The following is a 15879-nucleotide window of genomic DNA, read 5'->3' as shown; positions in this document are numbered from 1 at the left end:
AAGTTAGTACGGGTGTGTGGCCCGGACGGATCAGCAAGGTTGGCAGACGGTGGTGGCCGTCTGCAGGAGTGGCCGATTGGAGTCTACCGTAAGGACCGTGGACGGGCGGTAGCCCGGCGGTACCGGACCGGTATGCAAAGAGAAGCCAGCACCATCTGGCAGGGGCTTACGGACCCCGGCAAGGCTAGGAGTCGCCGTGAATTTGCCGAATTCGTTAGTGAAGGGAACCTCCTGGGTTTCCCAACAGCAAAGTCCCGACTTAAGGCAACAGTCCAACAAAGAGAGGGAGACACCGCCACCGACAAGGCAACCGTTTCTCAGGGCCAGAGCCTGCGGGCAAAAGGGGCTCCTCCGGCTCATATCCAGGCTGGGGAGCGGGTTACCGGTGGGAACCCATTGGAACCATCTACCGTACATAGGTGCAGGGAAAGGCAGTCACCATCAACCTGCCGGGAGAAACAACACCGCAGCCGTCTGTGGGACCTGTCCATCCAGCCGTGTGTTTTACCGAGAACTGTGTCCTCATCATTGGCTGAGTGAGTACCACCGTGCCGTGCGGCACAGCGCTGCCCCCGTGACCCTGCACCTCACCAGGCCCCGTAACCCGCCTGCCATCCATTCCTACCCCATCACCGGGCCCCGGGACAACCAACCCCCTACCCACGGAGGGGAGAACTAACAACAAAGCTGCTCCCTGTCACCGCTCCCGGGATCCCCGTCCAGAGCAGCGGTGGTGTCACCAATATCACCACAACCGTGGGTGGCGTCAAGGACAATAATCAAAACCCCCACAATCAAAATCCCCCCCTTTTCACTAACGGGCGAGGAGCGCCGCTCGAGTCTCCGGGATCCGGCCCACCGCTCGAGCCACCACCGAGCAGCAGCACCAGAAGCAGCCGGACCCGAGCAGTGGGAGAGCGCAGCATCCCCTCCTCCGCCCGCGACAACTTGGTGTCACGAACAGGATCCTTCCGTTCTACCGATTGGTGGAAGTGTGCCTTGTGTGACCGCCGGAGGTGTCCGGCTGGAAAATTTGTGAAGCCGCCATCTTGGGCGCGAAAAATTCCCGCTCGAGCGTCTCCTCGAGTAGTGGAGGCACGAAGGCCAAAACCGCGCCCCTGTAGAGGAGGAGCCGGAAAAAGACTAAGGGGGATGGAAACAAGATGTCTGTGCCCGACGGAGCCGCTGGAAGAGCGGCGGACGCAGCCGTGGGAGCACCCGCAGATGGTAATGGGCCTGCCCAGGTCCCGGCCGCGCTGATGGGGGGCACCGTGGCCCCAGCTCTCGCTCAGGTGATGCCGTTCTCTTTGCCCTATGTGCCCGGAGCTGCCTGGCTACCGCAGTACAATGGGAAACCTGATACCTTGCAGGTTTTCCGAAAGAAACTTAGTCCGCTACTAGAACTGTACCCCCTGACTGATAAGCAACGTGCAGCGCTAGTGCTGGGGCAGCTAACCGGCGCGGCTGAGCAAGAGGCGGAGACCTGGGCCGAGGGGGACCGGTCCTCTGTAGCCACCATATTTGAAAAGCTGCAGACTGCATTTGAGACCCGTACCGAGGCAGAGTTGCGGATGAAGTTCTATCAATGCCGGCAATGGCCCGCAGATAGCATTCAGGACTATGTCCTGCGCCTGCAAACCGCACTCCGCCCACTGAAGCGGGTGGACACCATCAACAGTGCGGACAGTAACAAAATGTTAAGCGAGCAGTTTGTGCAGGGGATGAGGTCCTCAGAGGACCGCAAACAGCTTCGGCTGTTGGCCCTAGAACACCCTGACGTGGACTTTGCCGTATTAAAGGAGCGGGCCATCAAAGCTCTGCAACCCCCTGCATGTGAAGCTCCTGAGCCAGCCCCGTGGCCGGTTGAGACTGCTCCCGTCGTAGTGACCCCTACCCCATCAGCACCTCCAGTGCTTGCAGCCCCAAGTGAACGATGGAAGAGCTCGCCGCTCGCTAAGATCCTCGCCGCACTCCAGCCTCCGACCAGATACCAGGCCCCGGTGAAGATGCAGCTCGCCGACAGCCCTGAGGACGTCCCCTGGATGCAGCGGAGAAGGGCCAATGACTCACGGAATGGACCCCCAATCTGTTACAGGTGCAGCAAACACGGCCACTACTCCCGACGGTGTCCGTTAAACGAGCAACCCCTGGGGCCACGGGCCAATCCTCAGGAGTAGAACCCCATGGCCCCCCAGACTGGCGGGACCGGTACATCGGGGCCCGGCCCATCATCCCCGTGGCTGTGGACGGCATACCGGTGATGGCTCTCCTGGACACTGGATCACAGGTAACCACTATACCATACACACTGAATCAACGGTATTGGGGAAAAGACGAGCTGGCTCCCCCAGATGCCAGTATAACACTGATTGCTGCTGAAGGACTCCCATTGACCCAAGTGGGATACAAACAAGTGGCCATGACTGTGGGGCGAGCTGAACTGCAACACCAGGGTATGATTGTGATAATGAATGAACCCAGTGATCATAACCCGAAGGTAGTGCTAGGGACCAACGTGATGGAGCACTGTATGAGTGACGTGCTAACCCTACTGCAGCAACTGGCCGCCACGGCGGCGGGGAGCCGACAGAGTTGTGCAGCGTCAGATCCGAGCCTTGATGTACCGCGAACATGTGAACTCGACAGGAGGAGAGATTGGTGGAGTGAGAGTGATGGACGTTGCCCCTTTGATTGTGCCTCCCAGGAGCGAGATGATGATTTGGTGTAGGGCAGCAGTAGGGCCCCAGGGGCGTGACTACCCCGCCATGATAGAGCCCATGCCCTCTGAACACTGGCCCACAGTAATGGCCACCCGAGGGGTGGTGGATGTAAAGAAGGGGAGAGTGCCCGTGAGGGTGCTGAACTGTGGGGAGGAAGAAGTCAGGCTTCCCCGGTACGCTACCCTTGCCAAGTTGTTCACCTTGGATCCCCACACCATCCACGAGGCCGTCCCCCCAACCTCACCACCTACTGCCAGCACTCACCCATCCCAAGGGGAGTTAGACGAGTGGTGTCGACAACTACACGTAGGCACTGACGATACCCCTACACATCACAAAGAAGGGGTATACCGGGTGGTACGGGAGTATGAGCGGGTTTTTAGCAAACATCCCCTAGACTTTGGGCAGATTAAAGGGGTCCAACACCAAATCCCCATCGGTGAGCATCCCCCTATCAAAGAGAGGTACAGGCCTATTCCCCCTGCACACTACCAATGTGCCAAGGACATGTTGAGGAACATGAAGGAGGCAGGGGTTATTAGGGACAGCTGTAGTTCCTGGGCTGCCCCGTTGGTACTGGTTAAGAAGAAGGATGGCACCATGCGGATGTGTCTGGATTACCGAAAAATTAACCAGATAACACATAAGGACGCTTACCCTCTGCCCCGCATTGAGGAATCTCTGGCTGCGCTGAGAACCGCTAATTACTTTTCCACCCTTGACCTCACCAGTGGGTACTGGCACCAGAAGACCGAGAGAAGACTGCATTTGCTACCCCTGTGGGACTCTGTGAGTTTAATAGCATGCCGTTCGGGCTGTGCAATGCTCCTGGAACCTTCCAACGGCTGATGGAATGCTGTCTGGGGCATCTAAACTTTGAGACCGTCCTGTTGTACCTGGATGACGTGATTGTGTACTCCCAGACATATGAAGCCCACCTGGAGCACCTAGCCGAGGTGTTCGCGTCCCTTGCCAAATATGGGATGAAGTTGAAGCCCTCAAAGTGCCATCTGCTGAAACCCAAAGTGCATTACCTGGGGCATGTGGTCGGTGCAGAGGGTGTCGCCCCTGACCCTGAGAAAATCACCACCATTCAGGACTGGCCGAGGCCGACCACGGTGAAGGAGGTGAGGCAGTTCCTGGGCCTGATAGGGTATTACCGTCGCTTCATCAAGGGGTACACGAAGATGGCTGCCCCCATGCAAGACCTCCTCGTGGGACAGACCAAAGGTGGTAGACCCCTAGGAGCCCCATTGGTGTGGGAAGAAAGGCATGAGGAATCCTTCTGTCAGCTGAGAGCGGCCCTGACCGGAGAGGAAATCCTAGCATGTCCTGATTACAACCACGCCTTCATCCTTTACACCGATGCCAGCAATGTAGGCTTAGGGGCAGTCCTATCCCAGGTCCAAGACGGAAAAGAAAAGGTGATTGCTTATGCTAGCCGAAGGCTTCGACTGACTGAGAGGAACCCCGAGAACTACAGCTCTTTCAAGCTTGAACTCCTGGCACTGGTGTGGGCTATCACCGAGCGGTTCCGCCATTACCTGGCAGCGGCTAAGTTCACCGCTTTCACGGATAACAACCCGCTGACCCACCTGGACACCGCCAAGCTGGGCGCGTTGGAACTGCGGTGGGTGGCTAGGCAAGCCAACTACGACTTCACCATCAAATACAGGGCCGGCCGTGCCAATGTTAATGCCGATGCACTTTCTCGGATGCCCCACTTGTTGCACGAAGGGCCAGAGGATGACGACCTCGAAGAGATTGAGCTGCCTGCATTTCATCAGCCACCGACTGAGAAGGTCCATATCTATCAACAACGGGTAAACCTGGACCCGCTGCCCAGCCAGGAGTGGCAAGAAGCTCAGGACCAGGCACCCACTGTTCGCTTAGTCAAGATCTTGGTGGAACAGGGTGCTGCTGGAATAGACCCTGCCGCCCCTGCTGAAGCCCAACGCCTGTGGCGAGAACGGACCCGGCTGTACCTACACCAGGGGAAGTTGTACCGTGAGCTGATTAACCTGAAGACTCATGAGAAAATCCGCCAGTTGGTGATTCCCCAGGCTAACATGCCCACCGTCCTACAAGCATGCCATGATGGTGCTGGACACTTCGGATGGAAGAAATTGGAAATGCTGTTGAGAGAGCGGTTCTATTGGAGTGGAATGCGGGAATCTGTAGAGGCCTGGTGCCGAGAGTGTGGCCCTTGCACGCTGAGAAGGAAGGACGAGGCCAGCCAGAAGGCACCCCTACACCAGATTGTTACACATCAACCGCTGGAGCTGGTCGCCCTGGACCATGTGAAGCTCACCCCCAGCCGAAGTAGGTACACCTACGCTCTAACCATTGTAGACCACTACTCGAGGTTCATGGTGGTTGTCCCAGTCAAAGACCTAACTGGCCGTACCGCCGCTAGAGCGTTCCAGGCTTATTTCTGTCGACCACATGGATACCCTGAGAAGGTGCTTACTGACCAAGGCCCGGCCTTTGAAGTGGAGGTATTCCATGAATTTTGTCAGTTGTACGGCTGCAAGAAGATCCGGACCACGCCTTACCATACCCAAACCAACGGCATGTGTGAAAAGATGAACCACCTGGTCCTGGGCCTCCTCAAGACGTTGCCGCTAGAAGAGCGGAACCTGTGGCCGGAGAAGCTACCTGACTTGGTCGATATGTACAACAATATCACTTCCAGCTCAACGAAGTGCACCCCACCATACCTGATGAGGGCTCGCCCTGGCCGGCTGCCGGTGGACCTGGATATAGGATTGGAAGCCCCAGAAGCACTGCCTTCGACAGCTGAATGGGACGCTCGGCGGAGGGTACCGACAGATTCAGGAATATGTTGAGAAGAACTTGAGTCGGAGTCGGGAACAACAGGAGCAGCGCTTCAACCAGAAGGCGTCTGCTGGCCCCTTCCAGCCTGGAGATGTAGTGCTGAAGCGGAAGAGGAGGACCCACAAGCTGGATGATCAATGGTACAAACCCCATATGTCATACAGCCCACAGGATGGGAAGGCCTACCAGATCAGTTGGGATCAATGGGGCACTTTGGCCACGGTTTCCCGGGACCATCTAAAGAGGTGCCCACCAGCATTGAGGGCAGCGGCTGAAGTTCCGGTTCCTAAACCGGCGGAAAAGGCAAAAGAGGTAATCCACACCGTGATGGGTGACTTCCCAGCGGACTGGCCCACACAGAATGGCGCGGTGATTCTTCCAGTGATACTGTTCCCACAACCCGTGGATGAGGAAGTGATGGAAGTTGTCGACCATGAGCCAGTGCCCATGGATGAACCTGAACCCAGCTCCCCTATGCCTCCGCCTGCCCCACACGATAGCAGGGAAGAGGAACTGATTGCTCTCTCTGCCCCACTGCCTGTCCCCACTGACACAGGACCCCGGAGGTCAACTTGTCCCAACCTAGGTAGACCCCCACTTAGGTACAGGGAAACTACTCTTTAAAAGGGGGGAAAAATTGTTTGAGTGTGTGTTTAAAGTTAAAAGAATGAAAAAGAATAATCAACCGAAAAGTTACCTGATTGTCAACGTGATTTGCACCGGTCGTTGCCGGCAACTGGTCCCCGTTGGGACCCCCTTTACAAGTTATGCATATGGAACTCCTTATGGACAAGCCCGAGAACTAGCAGGGCAACCGGTGGCAATCCTTTGGGGGTTTCAGGGGTTCCCCATGGACGTGGGTCCCCTGAAAAGGACAGAACCCGCTCGGGCAACTTGTTCTGGACTGGGGTCAAGGGGTGCTGCCTGTTTGCTTAGGGGCAGCATCAGGGCCAGGTTGCTTGGGTGGGAGAGAGCGGAAGCCGTAACCGTTACGCAACGTTTAAATAAGAGTACCTCCCGATGTGGGAAGATGTTATTATAATTGTTATGTGTTTTACCGTTTTCTATTTTTCAGTTGGTGAAAATAAAACCGGTGATGGACGGGCAGCCCGCGGACTGTCTGCATTTAACTAAGGGGGAATGTGGCGCCCTGGACAAGCCAGGGGCCACAGAGAACAACACACCCCACACTCCCAGCAGGCACACCAAAGTCAGACACAAAACCCTTGTTGCCTTCCTCCAGGAGCTGATGTCCACACCAGGGGGTGGGCCAGGTGGTTGGTCCCACCCACCGAGGAGTTCACAGTCCTGGAGGCGGGAAAACCAGGCAGATCAGTTTTGAGTGGAGTTGAGAGAGGAGGAAAGTGACAGCTAAGCAGCCTGAAGTTGGTACGGCTGTGTGGCCCGGACGGATCAGCAAGGTTGGCAGACGGTGGTGACCATCTGCAGGAGTGGCCGATTGGAGTCTACCGTAAGGACCGTGGACGGGCGGTGGCCCGGCGGTACCGTACCGGTACGCAAAGAGAAGCCAGCACCATCTGGCAGGGGCTTACGGACCCCGGCAAGGCTAGGAGTCGCCGTGAATTTGCTGAATTCTTTAGTGAAGGGAACCTCCTGGGTTTCCCAACAGCCAAGTCCCAACAGAAGGCAACAGTCCAACCAAGAGAGGGAGACACCGCCACTGCCAAGGCAACCGTTTCTCAGGGCCAGAGCCTACGAGCAAAAGGGGCTCCTCCGGCTCATATCCAGGCTGGGGAGCGGGTTACCGGTGGGAACCCATTGGAACCATCTACCTTACATAGGTGCAGGGAAAGGCAGTCACCATCAACCTGCCGGGAGAAACAACACCGCAGCCGTCTGTGGGACCCGTCCATCCAGCCGTGTGTTTTACCGAGAACTGTGTCCTCATCATTGGCTGAGTGAGTACCACCGTGCCGTGCGGCACAGCGCTGCCCCCGTGACCCTGCACCTCACCAGGCCCCGTAACCCGCCTGCTATCCATTCCTACCCCATCACCGGGCCCCGGGACAACCAACCCCCTACCCACGGAGGGGAGAACTAACAACAAAGCTGCTCCCTGTCACTGCTCCCGGGATCCCCATCCAGAGCAGCGGTGGTGTCACCAATATCACTACAACCGTGGGTGGCGTCACGGACAATAATCAAAACCCCCACAATCAAAATCCCCCCCCTTTTCACTCACGGGCGAGGAGCGACGCTCGAGTCTCCGGGATCCGGCCCACCGCTCGAGCCACCACCGAGCAGCAGCACCAGCAGCAGCCGGACCCAAGCAGTGGGAGAGCGCAGCGTCCCCTCCTCCGCCCGCGACAGATATACAGATAGCCACTACACTTGGATAGTACCTCTGCCTTTCTTCATTTTTTTTCTCTAAAAAAGTGTCTTGTTTTTACGGATTGCAATGAAATAAAACTTATTTTGGTGTATTAAAAGTATTACAATCCAAAACAAATTAGATATAGAGAGCCTGCACAATCCATAATTTGAAACTGAAAATGTAACTGAAATCTTTTTTTTGTGGAAAACGAAAAACTAAAGAACCAAAATGATGTGCTTCCCGTAAATTCCCTTAATGATATGCACTCCCTTAAATTAATACTTTGCAGAAGTACTCTGAATTTATGGCAGCATTGAGTTTTTTTGGGTAGGAGTCTATCAGCGTGGCACATCTAAAATTGGCAATCTTTGACCACTCCTCTATGCAGTAACGATCAATCTGTCAGATTGCGACACCATCTCCAGAGTACAGCGCCCTCTTCCGGTCATAAACAAATTTTTAGTTCGATTTAGGACTGGGGTCTGGATGGGCCATTCCAAAATATTGATCTGCTGAAGCCATCCTTTTGTTGATTTGGAGGTCACTTAGGGTCATTGTCATGTTGAAAGGTGAAATTCTCCTTCATCTTCAGCTTTTTATCTGCAGCCTGAAGGTTTTGGTACAAAATTAATTTTTATTTGGAAATGTTCATAGTTTCCTCCACCTTGACTAAAGCTTCAGTTCCAGTTGCTGAAAAACAGCCCGACACAAGGTTGCTTCCACTGTTCTTCACTGTGGGTATGGTGTTCTTTTTTAATGCACAGTGTTGGCTTTTCATCAATCACATCTTTTGGAATTATGACTAAAGAGTTAAATTTTGGGATAATCAGACCTTAACTTGTTTAACTACATGCACAGGTATGGGTGTTGTTAGAAAAAGGCTTAAATTTTTCCATCCTATCCCATAAGCCAGACATATAAAGATTACGGGAGATTGTTGTTACATGCAGTACACAACCAGTACTTGTCAGAAATTCATGCAGCCTTTTACCAGCTTCTTGAACCAATTTTTGTTTTAGTCTTTTCATTAATGTTTGAGTGACGTAAAGTTATAGGTAATGTCACAGTTGTGCCTCATTTAAGCCACTTCTTGTTGACCATCTTGTTTCATGGTATGTCTAAATGCCTTGGAAAAAAAATGTTTAAAAGAACTGAGAGTCCTCAGTGGTTAATACCTTTTAATGGCTAACTGAAAAGATGGTAATAAACAGCAAGATCCTTCTCCTAACTGATTACTTTCAGCAATGAGAACCCTTTGCTGTGTCGTAAGCTGTTTATGGCTCATAGCTTTTGCTATAAAATAAAACTAAGTTTTATTTTTATTTTCCTTCTCAGTGGATTTTTGCAGATTATAGGCAACAACACTAAAGGTGGAAAAAGTTCTGAAATAAATCTTGTTGGTAGAATAGTTTTTTTTAAATCCAGTTCATTGCTGGGATGAAAATCATCACCCTTTCGAACTGTAAAACTGTTTATAGCAAGCACTAGTTTCAGCTTTCATCCCTGTAGCTTAGATTTTATTGGCAGGATGTCATATGGTTATATATATTTTTTTTTCTAAATTTTAGATTCACAGAAATTAAGGATTCATCGGGGAAACTTGACCTCAACCTGCTTTCTCCATCTAAGAAGGACTACTGGGCTATGTTAGCGTACAACCGTTCCAAGCTCTGCAATGTTCTCTTCTCCAAGGAATTGAACCGCCGCCTCTCTCCTCATGGGGTGACATCCAATGCTGTGCATCCAGGAAACATGATGTATTCATCCATTCATAGGAACTGGTGGGGGTACAGGTTGCTGTTTGGTTTGGTTCGACCCTTTACAAAGTCCATGGTGAGTGAAGTTCTTTATATATTGTTAGTTTTAGCTATTGGCATAGGATCAAAGTGGATTGAAAATCCAGATGTACGTCTTTTCTCGACCTCTTTGCCTTTGATACCTGCAAGCTCTATTTTAGTAGTTTATGGCGCTCCGACGCCACGAAAAGCTCAAAACAATCCTTTCTGTAGCCTCCAACATTGAGTTCTTTTGCAGTAGAGATCTTGCTCCTTCTGATAATTACCCGACGATGTGCAACACATTCGTCTGAAGAGTGGAGACAAGAGAAATGTGATACGATAAAACCATGGGAATTGGCTTTTTTTTTTCTCGAAAAGTAAATTGAAAAACATTACAGGCTTTTGGCTTGAGTTCCTTTGAGATGACGACCCTAGGAATGCTTGAAGAGGTGTGGTAGAACATCATGATGACCTCTTCTATTTTCTGGTCACTATCTGCAAAGCATTAAAATGTGTGGCTTTATTTATTTATTTTTTTATATTATTGCGTAGATGATGTACAAAAATGTGTCTAGTCACAGTCCTCCTTTAATATGACGGATCAATGTTTGACAAATGTTTCTTTGACTATCAATGATTTTAATACATATGAGAGAAACACTAAGGTGAGTCTAACAACAGATGCAGTATAAGATTTACAACCTTGTGTTATTGAGGAGCTTAGACTAGTTACAACAAAACCTGTTGGTGATGAGTTTTTATGTCTGTTTATGTCTGTTTCTGAATTTGTTCGTCCTCTCCTAACATATTTTTACTCTAAAGCCTGCTTTACACGTTGCAATTTCGCATACGATATCGTATGCGATTTACAACGCCCCCATCGTATGTGTGGCATGTTCAATTTGTTGAACGTGCCGCACAAACGATTAACCCCTGTCACATGTACTTACCCATCCATATGACCTCGCTGTGGGCGGCGAACGTCCACTTCCTGAAGTGGGAGGGGCGTTCAGCGTCACAGCGACGTCACGCGGCAGCCGGCCAATAGAAGCGGAGGGGCGGAGCTGAGCGGGACTTAAACATCCTGCCCACCTCCTTCCTTCCGCATTGCTGGCCGCGAGCTGCAGGTAAGATCTGTTCATTGTTCCCGGGGTGTCACACACTGCGATGTGTGCTACCCCGGGTACGATGAACCATCTGACGTTCAATTCTAGAGAAATATGATGTGCATGCGATGAACGTTTTACCGTTTAATCACAATGACACGTACCTGTCACACACTGCAATGTACCTTACAATGCCAGATGTGCGTCACTTATGACGTGACCCCGCCAAAACATTGTAAGATACATTGCAGCGTGTAAAGCGGGCTTAAGACATAACTTTTATGGAGCTTCCATTTTAGATCACGGTGTTGTTCCTCAGTAGTTGCTGCAAGAAATGTATAGACATTTGGTATTACCAGCCACTGTGGGTTTGTCCCTGCATATTGTCCTGAAACAAGCAGCAGACATGGGGATTAATATTTTCACACTCGGGTTGTTAAGAAACTGTGATAGGTGTGTAAGGTTTTTTTTTACTAAGGTGAATTTAGCAACAGACATGTGGTTTAAGATTTACATCCTTGTGTTATTGAGGAACTTAGATAAGTTGCCACAGGTAAGTTTTTTTTTTAAGCCTGTTTTTATACTTGTTCATTTTTTCCCAAAATACACAAAACCTATTTGTGATAAGTTTTTAAGTTTCTTTGTTTTTTCTCTCCTAAAATGCATGTATATGTTTTAGTAACTAATTTATTTACCTTGTGATATAGCAGTTCTGGAGCTTCCTTTTTTAGATCACTATGTTGTGTTGTTCCTCAGTTGTTGCTGCAAGAAATATAAGAATATATAGACATCTGGTATTAACAATCATTGAGGGTATGTCACTGCACACTGTCTTGAAACTAGCAGCAGACGTGTGGTTTTAAGATTTACACCCTCATGTTGTTAAGAAACTGTCATAGATTTGTAAGTTTTTTTTCACTAAGTTAAATTCAGCAGCAGACATGTGGCTTAAGATTTACATCCTTGTTTTATTGAGAAACTTAGATTAGTTAACGGAAAACCTGTTTGGGATGAGTTTTTAAGTCTGTTTGTGAGTTTGTTCATCCTCTCCTAGAATACCTGTATCTGTTTTAGTAAATAATTGAATTCTATAATATAACAATTCAGGAGCTTCCTTTTTTAGATCTGTGTTGTCCCATTCAACCATTGTTGCTCTAAAGCCTGCTTTACACGTTGCAATTATTTGTACAATCGCATTTGCGATGTGACACGCCCAGGTCGCATATGGGATCTTATGAGATCGCACGTAGGTCGTTCATTTGCTGTCACACGTGCGTTAGTAGTCTATGTTAAATTGATCAATTTTGTGTGCGATCTTTCAGATCATGTGTTCTATGACGTTTGCATTGTGCACCCTTTTTTTTTTATTTATTGACTTGCCAAGCGTGTGTAATGCGTAGGGGATCCGTTTTTACTATGTCATCTGCCATTCACCTCTGCTACATGGCCGCTGACAGCAGCCACAGACAGCCATGTAGCAGAGATGAATGGCAGATGACAGCAGACACAGACAGAGCCGCACAATGAGAATGAAGTCGGATGAACTTCACCCGACTTCATTGTCATACCGCGGCTCTGTCTGTGTCGCGTCCTGATTAGCGGCTACCCGTGAAGGACTCACCAGTGACCGCTAATCTCATGAGTGACTGAATTGAGCAGCCCTCTCTCATACTTACCGATCCCCTGCGCGGCGCTGCACGGCGTTCACACTGCTCCGGCGACGCTGGACCATCCTGGATACAGTCCCAGAACTGTCGCATCTATTGTATGCGGCAATTCTGGGCGGCTGCTGACTGATATTGTTAGGCTGGGGGGCTCCCCATAACGTGGAGCTCCCCATCCTGAGAATACCAGCCTTCAGCCATATGGCTTTATCTGGCTGGTTTTAAAATTGGGGGGGACCGCACGCCGTTTTTTTTAATTATTTATTTCACTGCACAGTATAGACACGCCCACCGGCTGCTGTGATTGGGTGCAGTGAGACACCTGTCACTCAGCGTGGGGGCGTGTCTGACTGCAACCAATCATAGGCGCTGGTGGGCGGGGAAAGCAGGGAATGCGAGATTGAATAATGAGCGGCCGGCTTTTTCAAAAGAGGAGAAGCCGCCAGAGCAGTGTGAACGCCGTGCAGTGCCGCGCCGGTGATCGGGTATGGGTGAGTATGACAGAGGGGGGGTAGACTGACTGAGATGGACAGAGAGAGAGGGACAGAGATAGTGACCGACCGACAAAAAGCAGCATGCTGCGATTTTTTTCTCAGTCCGATGCCGGATGTGCGTCACTTACAACTTGACCCCAACGACGGATTGTAAGATATATTGCAACGTGTAAAGCGGGCTTAAGAAATGTGTAAATAAATAGTTATCTGGTGTCTCTGCACCTACACACTGTCCTTAAAATAGCAGCAGACATGTGTTTAAGATTTGCACCCTTGAGTTATTGAGGAACTTACATCATTAGTTACCTCAAAACCTGATGGTAATTAATTTTTACATTTTGTTCATCCCATAAATGTATCTATTTTAGTAAATAATTGTATTCTCCTATGATGCAATGGTTCTGTTCTGTTTTACATCTCTCTATTGTGCCTTTCCTCAGTTGTTGCCCCAAGAAATATAAGAATGTATAGATATTTGGTGTTATTAGTCGTCGTGGGTTTATTCCTGGACACTATCTCATCCTGAAACTAGCAGCAGACAATTGGTTTAAGATTTACACCCTCGGGTTATTAAGGAACTGGGATGAGTTTTTAAGTCTTTTTATGAGTTTGTTCATCCTCTCTTAACAGTTCTAGAGCTTTCTTTTTTTTTTTAGATCTCTGTCTTTTGCCATTCCGCAGAAATATAAGAATAAATAGACATCTGGTGTTACCAGTCCTGGGTATGTTCCTGCACACTACCAGTAAGTTGTCTCTTTGTGCTGGACTGTGTAGGGACACAACCCAAGGTCAAGGAAATGGTAACTCCCAGATGGTAATATATTCATATATTTCTAGGAATAATAACGGAGGAATGGCACAACATAGTTCTATGAAAAGATGTTCCAGAATTGTATTTTGACGGGCAATAGACGTGTTCTCTAAAATAAACACGTCGGTATTGCTATTGGCTCTATTTTATGTAGTTTTATCAATCCTACACAATATTCTCCATCACTGCAGAGGGAAAACGGGCAGAAAATTTAGAATGTTTAGTGTAAAGTTATGTGCTTTGGCTCATACCATTTGCTATATGTACTATCATTTATACTGTTAATGGATTCCCAAGGCCAGTCTGCTGCATCTACAGCTGAGGTTTTTTTTTGGTCATGTGTTAAAAGCATAATACTTTATGAGGTAACCGCATTATTTTTGTCTCAAGTGTTACTTCTCATTGAATATATCGTTTTTTCCATCTGTTTGAGTTGTTTAGTAACATTGAAGTCTCGACCATGTTTACATCTATTACAGCATTTTTCGGAAGCTTAATGGCTTTTTTGAGGCTGAAAATTAATCAGATGCCCTTCAATATGATTCAGCAATAAGCGTAAGAAATCAAGTATACTGTATAAGAAAAAATTTCAATAAGTGTGAAACAAATGATACATACTATCCTGATATGTGTGTGTATATATATATATATATATATATATATATATATATATATATACACACATACACATCAGGAGAGTAGAGTATATATCATTTGCTTCACACATATTGAAAATATTTCTTATACAGTATACTTGTGTGTGTGTGTGTATATATATATATATATGCCATACTGAAAGGTTGAGGATATAATATAGACATAATGGATATAATAAGAGAGATTATTTTTCTCCTGAAACTAATTGTTTGGCTTTCTCCGTCATAGTAATACAATAAAAAGGATACCTATCTTGTAGTAATCCGATATACCAGTGTTGAGTGTTTCAGTTTTGAAGCCGCATGCAAATGAGCCTGAAAGTGAATTAGGGGAGTGCCGATGCGTTGGAGTACACGCCCCCTATGCACTTCCAAATTCATTTGCATATGGCTTCAAAGCTCCATTTCTCAGCACTGATATATTACATAGCTAAAGAACAGGCATCATTTTTATTGTTGTATTAAGACTTACACAGTTATGCTTGCTAGTCTCGTTCTGACATGTTCCTTTTAAAGAGAATCTGTCAGCAGTTTTTTGCTATGTAATCTGACTGCAGCATTGATGTAGGGACAGAAATCCTGATTCCAGCGATATATCACTTAGCTTACTGAGTGCAGCATTTGTGCTATAATCACAGTTTTCTCTCCTGCAGATCTAAAAGGGCTGCTAGAATGTTAAGCTTTGTATAACCCCGCCCACATTGCTGATTGGTTATCAGTCAGTGGTGGGGGCATGGTTGGACTAGGAGGCAGGAGACATCTAGTCCTGTAGTGATAATCTCCTACTGATAAAATACTGATTTTATTAATGCAGCCTAGTAAGTGACACATTGCTGGAATCAGGGTCTCGGCCCCTACATCATGCTGCACTCAGAATAAATAGCAAAACTCTGGGACAAATTCCCTTTAATTTTTATTCCAGTCTCAGGGTTGTACCCTTATGGACGCCCCAATAACTCTAATACCTATTGTCCTTTTTTGGACTCCCCAGTAACTCCAACACCTAGCATCCAGGACTACAATAGGCATTGTGCTAGCTGGTATATTATTTGAGATATATATATATATATATATATATATAATCTCGTGTGTGTGTGTGTATATATATACTGTATGTATGTGTATATATATATATATATATATATATATATATAGTGTATATATATAGTATATATAGTGTATATATATAGTGTATATAGTGTATATATATAGTGTATATATAGTGTGTATATAGTGTATATATATATAGTGTATATATAGTGTGTGTATATATAGTGTATATATAGTGTGTATATATAGTATATATATATACTGTATATATGGTATATATATATAGTATATATAGTATATATATACTATATATATATATATATATATAGTATAGATATATGTATATAGTATATGGCCAAATTGTCCGACCTCAAACAAGTCAACTACAAGAGGCCAAAAGAAAAGCAGATCAATGGTTGGTTTGACA

At 47.9% G+C, this 15879-nt stretch overlaps 1 protein-coding gene across 2 annotated transcripts in view; it reads left to right on the top strand.

The window, feature by feature from the left end:
* The window catches only part of WWOX (WW domain containing oxidoreductase), a 1222377-nt gene that overhangs the window by 309136 nt on the left and 897362 nt on the right, over positions 1–15879 (top strand). For both annotated transcript variants that reach the window (XM_075326934.1, XM_075326935.1), the window contains exon 9: positions 9462–9726. In XM_075326934.1, the coding sequence (XP_075183049.1) occupies positions 9462–9726 (265 nt within the window). The remainder of the gene's footprint in view (positions 1–9461; positions 9727–15879) is intronic.

Source organism: Anomaloglossus baeobatrachus, chromosome 10, assembly GCF_048569485.1.
Source record: "Anomaloglossus baeobatrachus isolate aAnoBae1 chromosome 10, aAnoBae1.hap1, whole genome shotgun sequence".
Taxonomy (NCBI): Eukaryota; Metazoa; Chordata; class Amphibia; order Anura; family Aromobatidae; genus Anomaloglossus; species Anomaloglossus baeobatrachus.
This window is presented reverse-complemented; position numbering and strand designations above follow the sequence as displayed.